The 16,232-nt window shown below is 43.4% G+C and overlaps 1 protein-coding gene across 7 annotated transcripts in view; it reads right to left on the bottom strand.

The window, feature by feature from the left end:
- SIMC1 (SUMO interacting motifs containing 1) overlaps positions 1 to 16,232 on the bottom strand; it is a 169,427-nt gene that overhangs the window by 23,267 nt on the left and 129,928 nt on the right. For 5 of the 7 annotated variants that reach the window (XR_013215837.1, XR_013215838.1, XR_013215839.1 and 2 more), the window contains one exon: positions 11,346 to 11,424. The exons of the other annotated variants lie outside the window; for them this stretch is intronic. Coding sequence is in view for 2 of the 5 variants with exons in the window: in XM_077265894.1 (XP_077122009.1) it covers positions 11,346 to 11,424 (79 nt within the window). In the remaining 3 variants the exon portion in view is untranslated. The remainder of the gene's footprint in view (positions 1 to 11,345; positions 11,425 to 16,232) is intronic. 7 annotated transcript variants of the gene reach the window in all.

The raw sequence follows: 16,232 nt of genomic DNA, 5'->3' as shown, positions 1-16,232 counted from the left end.
CACCATGATTGACATCCTTGGACACTCGGAGCACGGAACCGCTGTGTCAGGGCGTGGAAGAATCAAGGAAATGATGAGGAATCCAGCTCAACGAGATGGTGAAAAAACCTTTTCTTTATTCACTTGAAAATTGTGTTCAGAGGAGGATAAAAACATCAGCAATAACAGAAAATAAAATGTGACATCAACGCGTTTCTGGTGACCAAGCACCCTTAGTCATGAAGTCTAACCCAACCATATAGCCCAGCTGAGCATAAGAACCCAAAGCACCTTCAACGGTAAGGATATTGGTTCTAGACATTTGGACTAAACATTTGCCAAAATATACATTCTGCTTCTGTTCATAGCCATATGTTTGGTCTACCAAGGTAACACCTGTATAAATTGTCCACAATGCAACATCTGCAGGGTTTCCATATGTTCTGTCCACCAAGCAATCATCTGCATAGATTCTGTATGTCTGCCCACCAATCTTCACAGAACATGCATGTTTCACAAACACCATTAGCATGGAATATGCATGTTATGCCAACTAGGCACATTCTACTTAGAATCTGCCATTTTGGGCAACATCCCCATAAAATCTATTGTATTCCCACCAGGGCGACATCTGCATAGAATAATAAGTCAATAACACTAAGAAAAAACAGCGACACTCAAATGCTATAATATGCAAACATTGAATATATGAAATTGTAACTGCATTACTGCTACAGAAAAAACAGCAAAACAAGGCAGAGATGCTTACCTGCCTAGGCCTCCAAACAAATGCACTATCAGGATGCAGTGGACCCATGTGGTCAAGATGAAAAAAACACAGGTGCAGCATAACCGATGAGGCAGCCACTCACGGCCTACCAAACTAATGGAGGGGGTGGCTGCTTGGCACATTGCTGCACATAAAAAAATATATAATATAATATAATATATAAAGTTTTTTATGTGCAGCAATGTGCCAAGCAGCCACCCCCTCCATTAGTTTGGTAGGCCGTGAGTGGCTGCCTCATCGGTTATGCTGCACCTGTGTTTTTTTCATCTTGACCACATGGGTCCACTGCATCCTGATAGTGCATTTGTTTGGAGGCCTAGGCAGGTAAGCATCTCTGCCTTGTTTTGCTGTTTTTTCTCATTTTTGGAGGATCTCTGAATCCTCTTTTTGTGCTTTTAGCTATTTTAGAGTTAGGACTCATGAGCGTGGGGACCCTTGACGTGGGTCATGAGCTTCTTTATTTTGGCCAAAATATCAACTAATACCTCACATAAAAATATATTTTTTTATGTGTTTTTTGCACTTTTTTTCGGGGTGCAGTTGGGCCCTATTTTCTCTTGTAAACTGTGGTGTCTGTTCACATGGGGTGCATTTGGATAGCGCTGGGCAGGCCCGCCTGATCTAATAGAAGGGTGTCACTACTAGGCCTGCCTGGATGCTGTGCATCTCCATTGTGTGAACAGCGCCACATACAAGTTTTTTATGTGCAGCAATGTGCCAAGCAGCCACCCCCTCCATTAGTTTGGTAGGCCGTGAGTGGCTGCCTCATCGGTTATGCTGCACCTGTGTTTTTTTCATCTTGACCACATGGGTCCACTGCATCCTGATAGTGCATTTGTTTGGAGGCCTAGGCAGGTAAGCATCTCTGCCTCTTTTTGCTGTTTTTTCTCATTTTTGGAGGATCTCTGAATCCTCTTTTTGTGCTTTTAGCCATTACTGCTACAGCAAATATATTTACCCCTTCATGACTGAGCCTTTCGTTTTTCGGGTTTTTTGCTTCCCTTCTCAGAGCCATAACTTTTTTTCGCGTCAATATGTCCATGTGAGGGCTTGTTTTTAGAGGGACAATTTGTACTTTTGAAAAACACCTTTTGTTTTACCACATAGTGTACTCAAAAATGGGAAAAAAATTCAAAGTGCGGTGAAATTGCAAACAAAGTGGAATTCCACAACGGTTGTTTTTTTTTTGTTTTTTTTACCATGTTCATCAAATGCTAAAACTGACCTGACATTATGATTCTCCAGGTCATTAAGAGTTCATGGGCGCCAAAAATGTCTAGGTTCTTTTTTTTTAAGCAGTGAAAAAAGAATCCAAAGTTTGTTTAAAAACAAATAAACTGCTTCATTTTTCGTGATCTCTGGTTGGGCAAGGGCTTTTTTTTTTTTTTGCGTGCCGAGCTGACTTTTTTAATGATACCATTTTGGTGCAGATGCGTTCTTTTGATTGCCCGGCATTGCATTTTAATGCAATGTTGCGGCAACCAAAAAAAAAGTAACTCTGGCGTTTTGTTACGCCTTTTAGTGATCAAATTAATTCTTTTTTTTGTTAGATTGAGATCCGGCGATTCTGAACGCGCTGATACCAAATGTGTATGTTTGATTTTTATTTTATATTGAATGGGGAGAAAGGGGGGGGGGGGGGTGATTTGAACTTTATATATGGGAGACAGGAAGCTGCCATAATCTGATCAGCTCTGCTACATACAGGCGATAATCAGATCGCCTGTATATAGCAGAATTGCTGACTTGCTATGAGCGCCGACCACCGGCTCATAGCAATCTGGCATTGACAACCATAGAGGTCTGCAGGAGACCTCTGGTTGTCATGCCTACCCATCACGTTATGGGGTCACCGATGGGAAGGATTTCTGGCAGCGTACATTAAATACCGCTGTAGCATTTAATGGGTTAACAGCTGCAGGTGGATTGCGATTCCACCCGCGGCTGCTCAGGGCACATGTCAGCTGTTGAAAACAGCTAACGTGCCAGGAAAGATGTGGGCTCACCACCGGAGCCCACATCAAAGGGGGAGACATGACATGTACGGCGCATGTTGTGAAAGGGTTAAAAATGAAGCTACTTAATGCACAATTGGATAATTCTTGAAAGTCCAACAGTCAGCGACCAGGCATACCCCCTTTGTTGAGGACGCTAACCTAATATGCTTCTCTCGGGGGAAGTCTACAATTTTAAGGGAAAGTAGGATCCAGCTCTAATAGAACCTGTATGTTTTGTCCTCCACATCAACAGCCGCCTACAATCTGTATGTTCACTAGAATGATGTCTGGGTAGAACATTTATGTCCTGCACTAAAGGACAACTGCATGCTATCAGAATGTGCTCTACACCAGGGCAACACCTGCATAGAACCCGTTTAATCTCATCGTCCCTAGGTAAGTATGAACTAGTCAACTGCACCATCCCAAAAGTAACTTATCAATGAATCTCTACACACCTCATCCAAAGTGTGGTCTTCCCAAGGCTCGACACCAACTCAGCATGCCCGCTTAGTCAATGCTGTCAACCCTTAAGTGCACAGGTAAAACCTGTCAAACCAGGCAGAATGCAAAGCTAATCTATTTACATCAGCGGTAGACCCCATAGAGCAGAACAGTAACTACTGTGGAACACATCATTTACAATGCTAGAGTCCATATGGAAACATGTGGCTTTCCCACGGGCTTCAACTATGCAGCACTTAAGTTTGGTTGTTTTTTTTTTTTCCCCACAGTTGGGGTTGATAGATTTGATGCTCACTGGATTTGGCACAAGTGTCAAAACACTTGAGGGCCTTGGTATGAACTTGCACGTATCCGGGTCAGAATATCTATTTACTGGCCTTTTTTCTCCGGTCGGATGACTGTCCTACACATGGTAATGTCTTACGCTTTTGAGGACTATGATAACGGAATTCCTTTCCCAGATCTACCTTGGGAACAGTCATTAGCTCTGCCCGTAACAGATGGCATAGCTACAACTGAATGAGCCAGTGTCAAAGATTATATTTGCGCCTCTTCAAAGAGTTAGGTTGATGACACTGGCTAAGTGCTAGTCAGATCAGAATCTTACCATCCTAGTTTTATCCCCATGCTGGGATCTCCTCTTCCAGAAGGGGTTTAACATTCGCTTTGAGCTCGTTTTAGAGCTAGCCTTTTTTTCCTTCTCATCTCCCTCAAAACATAAATCCTCATTATCTCAGTCCTTTAGCCTGTATACCTCAGAAGGCAAAGCTTATTACTACAAAAGTCTTTCTTCTACACCACCGCTCATAGTGTACCAATTCATGTTAACCTACATGCATGTGAGCCATCTTTACAAGGAGCGGCCTTCCTGAGCTGCTCAAGTAGCAGATGGGGGGCCTTTTTTTCCCTTTGGGACATGCATTCCCCTTTCCTTTTAACCCCTGGGTTCGTGACATACTTTCTATGGGCTACAAGACTCAATTTCCCCTTAGTACTGACTTTTTTTTGTTGGGGATTTGTGAGGCGCAGCCCTTCCTTAGGAATAGGGTCATTGCAGTTTTCAACCTCATCTATCCTGTCCAAAGGAAGCAAGTCTAAGAGTGCAGGCAGAGCTTGAAACACATCAGGTGATTATACTACCCCCAATCTCACCCTCACTTGATTGCTGGTGGTGTCAATCTTCTTGTCAAATACTAATTTTTTGGCAATAAAGGAATCATATATACCTGGTTCGGAAGCTGGATCTTTTCTTCTGCAAAGAAACAAGTGACAAACCTGGCCTCAACCTTGAAATCTAATCACTTCAATCTACAGTTGGCCTTCTTGCAAGTGCAGTCCCACCAAGTACATTTACAAGAGAGTACATTTAATCTTTTCCCATTGTTTAGCTTTGCTATAGCAGCTTCCAGGTTTCTGCATTTATAGATTGTCCTCCTCACCACCTACCTTAAGGCTGAGTCACACATAACTATATCGTTAACGATATCGTTGCAACATCACGCTTTTGGTGACGTAGCAACGATCCCGCTAACGATCTCGTTATGTGTGACAGCGACCAACGATCTCGTTATGTGTGACAGCGACCAACGATCAGGCCCCTGCTGGGAGATCGTTGGTCGATGGGAATGATCAGGGCCATTTTTTGGTCACCCGCTGGATCGGCGTGTGTGACGCCGATCCAGCGATGTGTTCACTTGTAACCAGGGTAAATATCGGGTTACTAAGTGCAGGGCCGCGCTTAGTAACCAGATATTTACCCTGGTTACCAATGTAAAAGTAAAAAAACAAAACAGTACATACTCACATTCTGATGTCTGTCACGTCCCCCGGCGTCCACAGGGTTAAAACTGCTTTCGGCAGGAGCGCTGCTATGCACGCGCTGCTGCCGAGAGCTACTCTGCACTGACTGTCAGCACCGGCCGTAAAGCAGAGCACAGCGGTGACGTCACCGCTGTTACTGCCGGCGCTGACATTCAGTGCAGGGAAGCTCTCTGCAGCAGCGCGTGCATTACCAGCGCTCCTGCCGAAAGCAGTTTTAACCCTGTGGACGTCGGGGGACGTGAGACATCAGAATGTGAGTATGTACTGTTTTGTTTTTTTTACTTTTACATTGGTAACCAGGGTAAATATCTGGTTACTAAGCGCGGCCCTGCACTTAGTAACCCGATGTTTACCCTGGTTACCCGGGTGCTGCAGGGGGACTTCGGCATCGTTGAAGACAGTTTCAACGATGCTGAAGTCGTTCCCCTGATCGTTGGTCGCTGGAGAGAGCTGTCTGTGTGACAGCTCCCCAGTGACCACACAACGACTTACCAACGATCACGGCCAGGTCGTATCGCTGGTCGTGATTGTTGGTAAGTCGTTTAGTGTAACGGTACCTTTAGTGAGAAAAGCGGGCCTCATCACATTTCAGACCTAAAAAGGTCCACTTTCACTGTAAGTGTCTGGTTGTTCCAGCACACTTTACATTTTTTATATCCATCCACACAAGTTGTGGGCTTTGATAATCCTTCAGTAAAGATTCCCTTAGTCCAACCCTGTGTTGAAGCTCTTTCTTCCTACTCTGATACAGGCCCACAAACATTCTGGACCACATCTCTATTCCGTTCTAGCAGAGGTGTGGCCACACAGTGATTAATCATTCTCTATGGAGGGCTTCGGCCAGTTGATTCTATTGCAATTGTGGCACTTGCCATTTCGGACACCAGCGGCGTCATTTTCAACCTAGTGGCTTAATCATAGTCCAACTATTCTTAATCCATCTGCGCTGGCCCAAGCTCCGGCCTGTTTCCTGGTGAAGATAACAATGCCAAGCCACTTTATAACAAGTCTCAGCTACGCAGCCATGTAAAACATTTCCTTAAAAGAAATTTTTCAACATCTGCATCGAGCAGCAGAGTGCCATAGATTTAGTCCCAAACTTGACATAAGAGTAATCCAAGAATCTACAGTAACTTCTGAACACCTATTCACAATAGAGCAGAGCGATTCCTAGGGTTTCTCCTGGCTCTGTATTTTTTTTTTTTTTTTTTTTTTACTTAGAACAGGTATCCTTGCCTATTCATTTGACTGCCAACACCTCCTGGTGTTCGTTTTTACTGAAAAACTTCTAGGATTCATTCCCACACCCAGGTTTTCCACCTAAAATCTTAACATCCTTGTTCTTAGTACTGCAACCTTAGAGAAAAACACAGTTGTTCGGTATAGATCTTCCAAAGAAAGGATTTAATCCAGAAAGCAATTTCCCGTGCATTGTTTTTTTTAGAACACACAATTATGTGATAATGAGGCACATTGCCAAATTGAAGATGTGATGAGCAATCCATTAGGGTGTGTACTTTCATCATGCAACGTCTTGCAGATTGCATGCTTGAGGAACAGCAGCCTTTGTACAAGACTGGCCCAAAAAGTCCTTATGAATTTTGCAAGGTTTATGTCCCCCAATAGCATGGACAAGAAACCAGTATTTTCTTACCATAAAATCCATTTCTTATCACATCCATTGGGGGGACAGAGCCACCTACCCATTTTTTTTCCCCCTCTTTACATTTAAAAGGTGCTGTATCTTAAAGGGTATAAAAAGGCTGAGTATAAAAAATAGCCAAAGAATAAGGCCTTATTTGGTTGATAAGAAAAACTATCGATACATGCTGACCTGATCCAAGATTTTATGACTGATGCGGACCCACAGGTGATTTCACAAAAAAAAAAAAAAGGCAAACATGGAAAATTTGTGGCGCATATCCGCGCTACCGACTTGTAAAGAAATGTTAAAAGCCATTCTATTTTTCTGTGCGTTTTGAAGTGTAACCCACTTCTCGGGAAGTAAAAAAAAAAAAAAAAATCAAAAGTGGGGCATTTTTCACAATAGATCTCAGATGCTCCACTTTATGAGAACCAAACATTCTCATTCTCATGTTCTCAGAGCAAACTGCAGTGCGCAGGCGCCGGGAAAGGTCAGAGGCCCGGCGCCTGCGCACTGCAGTACTTTGCTCTGCCCTCAACAGGGCAGACAAAGTACGCCTGCGCCAGAGCCGCAGCGTGAAGACAAGAAGAGGACCCCATCCTATGAAGATGGGAGGCCCCGGACCGGACCGTGACGCCCATCAGATCGGACCGCCCCCCAGGTGAGTTATAATCTAACCTGTTTTTCTCATCTTTCAGGTTACATCGGGGGCTTATCCTACAGCATTCCAGAATGCTGTAGATAAGCGCCTGATGCTGGTGGGCTTAGCTCATCTTCGATTTTGGGGGCGACAGGTTCCCTTTAACATGCCAGTCATTGAGTTTTAGTTTTTTCCTCTTTCCCACAGCCTTAACTTTCTGTCCACATAGACATGAGGGCTTTTTTTTTTTTTTTTTTTTACAGGACTAGTTGTACTTTTGAACAATAATTCATTTTACCACACCGTGTACTGGAGAATGGGGAACAAAAATTGGGGGTCAGGGAGACATGCAATTCTGACTTTTGAATAGTCTTAAACTGCCTCGCAATATGATTCTGCTCATCAGTATAATTACGATGATCCCAAATATCCATTTTCGAAAAAATTATTTTAGTTGTGGAAAATAAAAGATCAGAAGGTTGCAAACAAATTTTGGTGTTGCCATTTTCCAAGACCTCTAACCCGGTTGATCGAGCTGCGTGATGGCTTATTCTATGTGGGATGAGAATGTTTTTATTGATACCATTTTCAGATAGATATGACATTTTGTGGTGTTAGAGACCAAAAAAAAAAAATTCTTCATTTTGGCATTCTTGAATCTTTTGCGTTTACCGATCAGGTTAATTTTAATATTTTGATCAGACTTTTCTGAACACCGCAATACCAAGTGGGTATTAAATTCTTTATTTTTAAAAGGGGTTTTGAATTGAATTTTTATTTTATACTTTTTTTTTTTTTTTTTACTGTTAATAGTCCCCCTTAGGTGGCTTTAAGCTGTGATAGTTTGATTACTTGCGCTTATTTTGTCTCCCTCATTTTTGTGTGCTATACTATTAGTTTATCCGTATTCATCATCTGTATGCAACTCGCGTTGTATATCATTAAAGGGAACCTGTCACCCCGTTTTTTCCGTATGAGATAAAAATACTGTTAAATAGGGCCTGAGCTGTGCATTACAATAGTGTATTTTGTGGACCCCGATTCCCCACCTATGCTGCCGAAATACGTTACCAAAGTAGCCGTTTTCGCCTGTCAATCAGGCTGGTCTGGTCAGATGGGCGTGGTGTCTTCCCCCAGATCTTGCTTATTTTTCCGTTGGTGGCGTAGTGGTTTGCGCATGCCCAAGTCCCGAATCCACTGCACAGGGGAGGGAAAAGAGTGCGATCTGCGCTATTCCCCTGGTGATCGGTGGGGGCAGCCATCTTCCTGTGGCCGCGCGTGCGCAGATAGAGCGCTCTGCTGCCCGGGGCTTCAGGAAAATGGCCGCCGGATGCCGCGCGTGTGCGGATGGAGATCGCGGCGGCCATTTTCCTGAAGCAGAGATGCGAACTCTGCTTCAGGAAAATGGCCGCTGCGATCTCCATCTGCGCACGCGCGGCATCCCGCGGCCATTTTCCTGAAGCCCCGGGCAGCAGAGCGCTCCATCTGCGCACGCGCGGCCACAGGAAGATGGCCGCCCCCACCGATCACCAGGGGAATAGCGCAGATCGCACTCTTTTCCCTGCCCTGTGCAGTGGATTCGGGACTTGGGCATGCGCAAACCACTACGCCATAAACGGAAAAATAAGCAAAATCTGGGGGAAGAAACAGCGATGTCACCACGGCCATCTGACCAGACCAGCCTGATTGACAGGCGAAAACGGCTACTTTGGTAACGTATTTCGGCAACATAGGTGGGGAATCGGGGTCCACAAAATACACTATTGTAATGCACAGCTCAGGCCCTATTTAACAGTATTTTTTATCTCATACGGAAAAAATGGGGTGACAGGTTCCCTTTAATTTAATTCAATGATGTCAGGAAGGGGAGTGTTTTAAGGGTTCGAGCAGCATATTAGAATTCTATCAAGTCTGCTAAGTCGAAACGCATCTACATGAATCTGAACTGACCTGCTACGACTTTTTTAAATGCATAAAATTATCTAAAAAAAAAAACAATTATGCAAATTCTCTTGAAGTGTATTTTCCTGCTCTGGCAGACAGGCTTTCTGCAACCCAATCTTTCCAAGCGGTGGTGGGGATGTTTATCTGGGGAGTTATCATCTTTTGCAGAATACTACCTACGGTACTCAAATCTGTACAACCTTAGCTCTGGACTCTTCTGTCCCACAACCTCAAGGTCCTGATATACGTAACTTTCTAGACTCCATCCATCTCCCTAAAGCCAGAGAGTTAATTGGAATACCTCACTAGACCCTTTTCTGTTAAATATATACCTTTATTAAAACAACAAAACCTTAGGTTCCTGGACTGGATGGTCTTAAGTACTTTAATCTTTTTATTCCTAGTCTTTATTTCAAGGCTTTTTAGTTATTGGTAGCAATCCAGCTCCATCTCCACATCTAATATAGAGGTGACAATTTCTGCTCTCCCAAAGCCAAGTAAACCATCTAATAGGCAGAGAAATGGGACTGACATTTTTAGACTTAATTATGACCTTAAGTAAAGGTTTTTGACAGAGTGCACTGGCAAAACCTAAATTTGGATTCTTTGGCTTTATCATCCAAGCTGTGATAACACCATTACCTTCTACCAATCTCAGGGCAAATGTCCTGGCTTTTGGGTTATCATCTCATCTCCTTTTTGCTTTAGCAATGATACTGGCCAAGGGTGTTGCCTGTTTATTTTTTGGCTGCTAATGGGTCCCCTGAGTTAATATCAGGGGCATTCAGGTTACAACTTTGTTCTGCTCTACAGGTCTGCATGCGGACAATGTCATATGTTCAGGACAGATCAGAGATCTTTTCCTGTCAGTATCCACACGTTTACCAGTTTTTCTGATGGGTCATACATCAAATTAAAATTCTCATTATACTGACTGCCACTGTCCGCTAAAACCCAATTTTTTTCTTGGCCAGAGGTTGGCATAAGATTTAGGTATAACTTTATGCTTTCTGACCTGGAAAAATATCAGTGAACTTGTCGCCTCCCGTAGGCTCATACCGTATATTATAGTATATAAGCCGACCTGAGTATAAGCCGAGGCACCTAATTTTGCCTCGATAAATCGGGAAGTCTTACTGACTCAAGTACAAGTTGGGTATGCATTGTTCCCTAATCCCTATTCTGGAATGCATGGCTCCTTGTGCCTGTCCTTATGTGCATGGTTCCTTATTCCCATCCTTGTCTGCATGGCTCCTCATCACCATACTTGTATGTATGGCCCCCATGAGAGAAGCAAAAAAAAAAAAAAAAAAATCCTACTTACCTTCCCTACGTGCCCTTGCAGTATCTCATTTCGGTGCCAGCAGCTCTTGAGGCAGAGCGATCACGTGTTCCCGCTCATTAAGGTAATGAAAATTCACCTCTCCACGCCTATGAGTGGACAGAGGTGAACATTCATTACTTTAATGAGGGTGCACCTGTGATAGCTCGACAGCTGCTTTGAAGCCAGCGGCTGTGTGTGCTATAAGAGAAATTAATGTTCACTGCAAGTGCAGTGAATATGAATTTATTTTTAGCAGCGGGCACAGGCTTTAGCCGCAGGAGCGGGATTCTGCCTCCTGGCACCTGCTGCTCCCCCTCCCTCGCAGTCTTCTGGGACAATGACTCTTGTATAAGCCAAGGGGGGGCATTTTCAGCACAAAAAAAGTGCATAAAAATTCTGCCTATACACGAGTATATACGGTATGTATTTTATTTATATACCTTTTTTTAAACAATAAGTTAGGTTCATCTTTTTACATATTCATTTTACTATTTTTTTTTTTTTTTCAAATATCCCAAAGAGGATTTGTTTTTCACATTAGACAATCCAACTGGATTTATTTTCTAAAAAAAAAAAAGGAAAAAAGTCAAAAGTATTTAAAAATACACAGGGGAAAAAATGATTTATATAATAGGTCATTTTTTTTAATCACAACCCTAAAGAGGTTTTTTTGTTTACGTTTCAGAACACTCCAGAACAGACAAGATGAATGAGGAAAATGTTACAATGAATCCACGTACCTGTTATAATAGTCTGTAAACTCAGGCAAAGAACAGTCAAATGATGAAGCATTTCATCCCATTTTTGCCACTCTGGACCCTGTATATTTAAGCAATATATAAGTGGTCATTAAAGAAAGTGGGAAAAAAATGTATTGGATTACAACTGGCAAATTTAACAGTAAGATGTGAGTCTACAGAGATGATCATTTATCTGGTGAATCAATTGCATAAGATATCAAAACCTATTTTAGCTTATGTAAGGTTTGTTGAAACTACACACTGAACATTATGCGGCTGCCACCTTGAGCAGTTTCGAGAAGTTCAGCATTATATTTACAACACTAATGTGGAACAATGGATTGCTTTCTGTCCGAGGTCTGTGGTTGCTATAAAGAAAATCCTGAAGGTTCTTAATGGCTCTTAGAATTGGGAGAGGTAATACAGGTCCTTCTCAAAAAATTAGCATATAGTGTTAAATTTCATTATTTACCATAATGTAATGATTACAATTAAACTTTCATATATTATAGATTCATTATCCACCAACTGAAATTTGTCAGGTCTTATTGTTTTAATACTGATGATTTTGGCATACAACTCCTGATAACCCAAAAAACCTGTCTCAATAAATTAGCATATCAAGAAAAGGTTCTCTAAACGACCTATTACCCTAATCTTCTGAATCAACTAATTAACTCTAAACACATGCAAAAGATACCTGAGGCTTTTAAAAACTCCCTGCCTGGTTCATTACTCAAAACCCCCATCATGGGTAAGACTAGCGACCTGACAGATGTCAAGAAGGCCATCATTGACACCCTCAAGCAAGAGGGTAAGACCCAGAAAGAAATTTCTCAACAAATAGGCTGTTCCCAGAGTGCTGTATCAAGGCACCTCAATGGTAAGTCTGTTGGAAGGAAACAATGTGGCAGAAAACGCTGTACAACGAGAAGAGGTGACCGGACCCTGAGGAAGATTGTGGAGAAGGACCGATTCCAGACCTTGGGGAACCTGAGGAAGCAGTGGACTGAGTCTGGTGTGGAAACATCCAGAGCCACCGTGCACAGGCGTGTGCAGGAAATGGGCTACAGGTGCCGCATTCCCCAGGTAAAGCCACTTTTGAACCATAAACAGCGGCACTGGACTGTTGCTAAGTGGTCCCAAGTACTTTTTTCTGATGAAAGCAAATTTTGCATGTCATTCGGAAATCAAGGTGCCAGAGTCTGGAGGAAGACTGGGGAGAAGGAAATGCCAAAATGCCTGAAGTCCAGTGTCAAGTACCCACAGTCAGTGATGGTGTGGGGTGCCATGTCAGCTGCTGGTGTTGGTCCACTGTGTTTCATCAAGGGCAGGGTCAATGCAGCTAGCTATCAGGAGATTTTGGAGCACTTCATGCTTCCATCGGCTGAAATGCTTTATGGAGATGAAGATTTCATTTTTCAGCACGACCTGGCACCTGCTCACAGTGCCAAAACCACTGGTAAATGGTTTACTGACCATGGTATTACTGTGCTCAATTGGCCTGCCAACTCTCCTGACCTGAACCCCATAGAGAATCTGTGAGATATTGTGAAGAGAAAGTTGAGAGACGCAAGACCCAACACTCTGGATGAGCTTAAGGCCGCTATTGAAGCATCCTGGGCCTCCATAACATCTCAGCAGTGTCACAGGCTGATTGCCTCCATGCCACGCCGCATTGAAGCAGTCATTTCTGCCAAAGGATTCCCGACCAAGTATTGAGTGCATAACTGAACATTATTATTTGATGGTTTTTTGGTTTGTTATTAAAAAACACTTTTATTTGATTGGACGGGTGAAATATGCTAATTTATTGAGACAGGTTTTTTGGGTTATCAGGAGTTGTATGCCAAAATCATCAGTATTAAAACAATAAAAGACCTGACAAATTTCAGTTGGTGGATAATGAATCTCTAATATATGAAAGTTTAATTGTAATCATTACATTATGGTAAATAATGAAATTTAACACTATATGCTAATTTTTTGAGAAGGACCTGTATTTTGCAGAGCCACGTTGGGCTCGTACAGGACTGTGGCCTGTACCATTGTTAGCCACTGCAGTATATGAATTCGACCTAGTGGAAGGTACCAAAGAATTGTGAAACAAGCTACGACTTGGATATACCAAGCCGTTTGCCAACTCTTGGGGGTTGTTAACAGATATCAGCTGGAAGAGTATATCCCAATAGGTAAAACGTAACTTTTACTGAAATATATTAAAATGGAAATAAACTATAACACAAACAAATAAGTGCTCACGCCGAAAACTGTGCTCAAGATAAAAAACTGGCTTGATCTCACCAATTACGGACAGGGGATCCCCAAGACGGTAAATCGGATGATCCCAGGGAGGGTCCACACAGTAGAGTAATAAAGGGGACAGGAACCTACTACCCTGTCGTGCCCCAGTATCAGACTCCTGTCCTCACAAGGACAGGCCCAAGTATGCTCTACTCTGGACACCCCCCACCACATGTATATGACGCCTCCCTACGCGTTTCTTCACCAATAGCGGAGATTCATCAGGGGAGATATTTGGGCCATTCAGGCCTGGACATCAATTTCCAAGTCCATAGATAAAGTCCACTCAAGCATTCAAAAATACAGGGTATACGCAGTGGCTGTATAGCATCCTGAAGGTAAATAGTCTGGCACTCCACCCTGGTCAGTGAGTCAGCCCAGAGTGGTAGAAACATCCCTTTATATATGTAACCTCTTTGTAATGTCCCTCCTCCACCAGACAAGTATGTAGTGGCTAGTTCCCACCCCCATCCGGTTCCGTTGCTTACCAAGTACATGTATGCACTATTATCCGAGTGCCCGCCATCCCACCATGTGTTCCATGGCCGCCGGCATCCTCACAGTGCGTATCCCGCAACCGGAAGTGCCGGCGCCATATTAGGTGCCTCACTTCCGGTGCGCGGTAGCCGCTATGCGCTTCAGCCTGGAACGCAAGCGGTTGAAGCAGCCTGATACCAGTCTCCTCCCCAAACGTGCCGCGCAGATGGAAGCGCCCACGCCATCCCTGGTGCCTCACGTCCGGTGCGCAGTTACCGCTATGCGCTCCAATATGGATCGCAAAGCGGCTGCGCAAAACCCAGGACTACAGGATGACAAGGTCCAATTCATATAATTGTGCTGAGTTAGAGTAACAAAAACCCCCCCGGCACCTATATAGTTCACAAGTACATATACACCTACATCAAATGGACCATATTAGGCAGAAAATTATCATTAAGATGAGTACCCTAAATCACTAAATATCTAAATATCAAGTGGACCGTGTCAGGCAAAAAATTATCATTAAGGTAGGTACACCCTATACCGCTAGATATCCAGTGGGTAGACTATAACAGTAAAGCCATATTCTATTTATGGGAACTGGAAGTGTCCAGACCAAACATGAGATCATACACACATTTCTTGTAATGGAGAGAAGTATCCCAACATAACTGACACAAAAAAGGTGTAAATAGTACCATGCCCTCTACAGTAGCCGGTATACTACCAAAACCTTATTTGATATAGGGAAGTATATAGACGTAAGGGGGCTCAACCCCCCTATGTTACAACCAGATGGAAAAAACAGGGGGACATGCTGCATTATGAGACCCGGGGGGGGGGGGGGGGGGATTTGGGTGGAGAGGTTTGGGGAATAATCACTTGTTACACTTATGTGCCGTATGCGTATATACTTAATTTGTTCAAAGTTAAATAACCATTAACCCAATCTCTGGAACCTAATAGAGTTTGCAGGTAGGGTCCTGATCCAGTAAATCAGAGATATAGTCAAAAAAATGGCCCTATAAGGAATAAGAGCCCTGTGCATAAATATGCAGGCATAGAAATGTTTTGTTAATTATAGCTGGTTTAATGGACCGGAGGTTAGAGACCACCTACAGGAGAAGCCCTAATAAAGGATTGGGTCAGACAAGAAACAAAGAGAAAAGAAGGATAGAACAAGGTAGCAGAGGCCTATTACAGGAAGGGAGGGAAAACCGGGATAGAGACATAATATCAAAATATACAGGAAGCAACCCTGCTCGGCATGTACTGGGTCCCGCTTTAGGTGGGGCACGAAGTTACAGAAAACAACCGAAATTCAATTGTTCATTGAGTCCATGGGGATGACAGGTGTCCAACATAAAGATCCATCTAGTTTCCCTTTGTAGTAGGGCTTTGTCAAAATTACCTCCTCTGGGAGATGGAGACACCTTGTCAATCCCCATGAAACTCATGACACCCACATCACCCCCATGGTTCATTACCACATGTCTTGCAATTGGGGTATCCCTCTCATTGCGGATATCCCCCAAATGTTCTCCCACTCGTCTTCTGAGTTCTCTGACAGTTTTGCCAATATATGTCATACCGCAAGTACATGCTGCTCTATATACCACCCCTTTTGATTTGCAGTTGATAAATTCCTTGATGGTATATGTTCTTTGGGTATGGGCGTCATAGAAATCCTTACCCACCCGTATTGACTCACAGGCCACACATCCTCCACATCTATAGCATCCTTTCGGTCTCTGTGGTAGCCAGGTTGTTTTATTGGGTGTAGTAAGGTGACTATGCACTAGTCGATCTCCCAACGTCTTGCATTTCCTATATGTTATCTGAGGACATGTGCCCACAACCTCCCTAAGGTCCTCATCCATGCTGAGGATGCCCCAGTGTTTCTCAAGAATTGTTCTCACCGAAGAGGCGCCATTATCAAATGCACAAATCATTCTGATAGCCTTGTGGCTATCCCTCTCCTTCTTATGCGGTACCAACAGGCTATTTCTAACCTGGGCCCTAGCATGATGGTAAGCCTCCCTCAGCACCCGATCCGGGTACCCCCTATCCAAAAACCTAGATCTAAGGTCCATTGCCTTGATT

The sequence above is a fragment of the Ranitomeya variabilis genome, chromosome 5 (assembly GCF_051348905.1).
Source record: "Ranitomeya variabilis isolate aRanVar5 chromosome 5, aRanVar5.hap1, whole genome shotgun sequence".
Classification (NCBI taxonomy): Eukaryota; Metazoa; Chordata; class Amphibia; order Anura; family Dendrobatidae; genus Ranitomeya; species Ranitomeya variabilis.
This window is presented reverse-complemented; position numbering and strand designations above follow the sequence as displayed.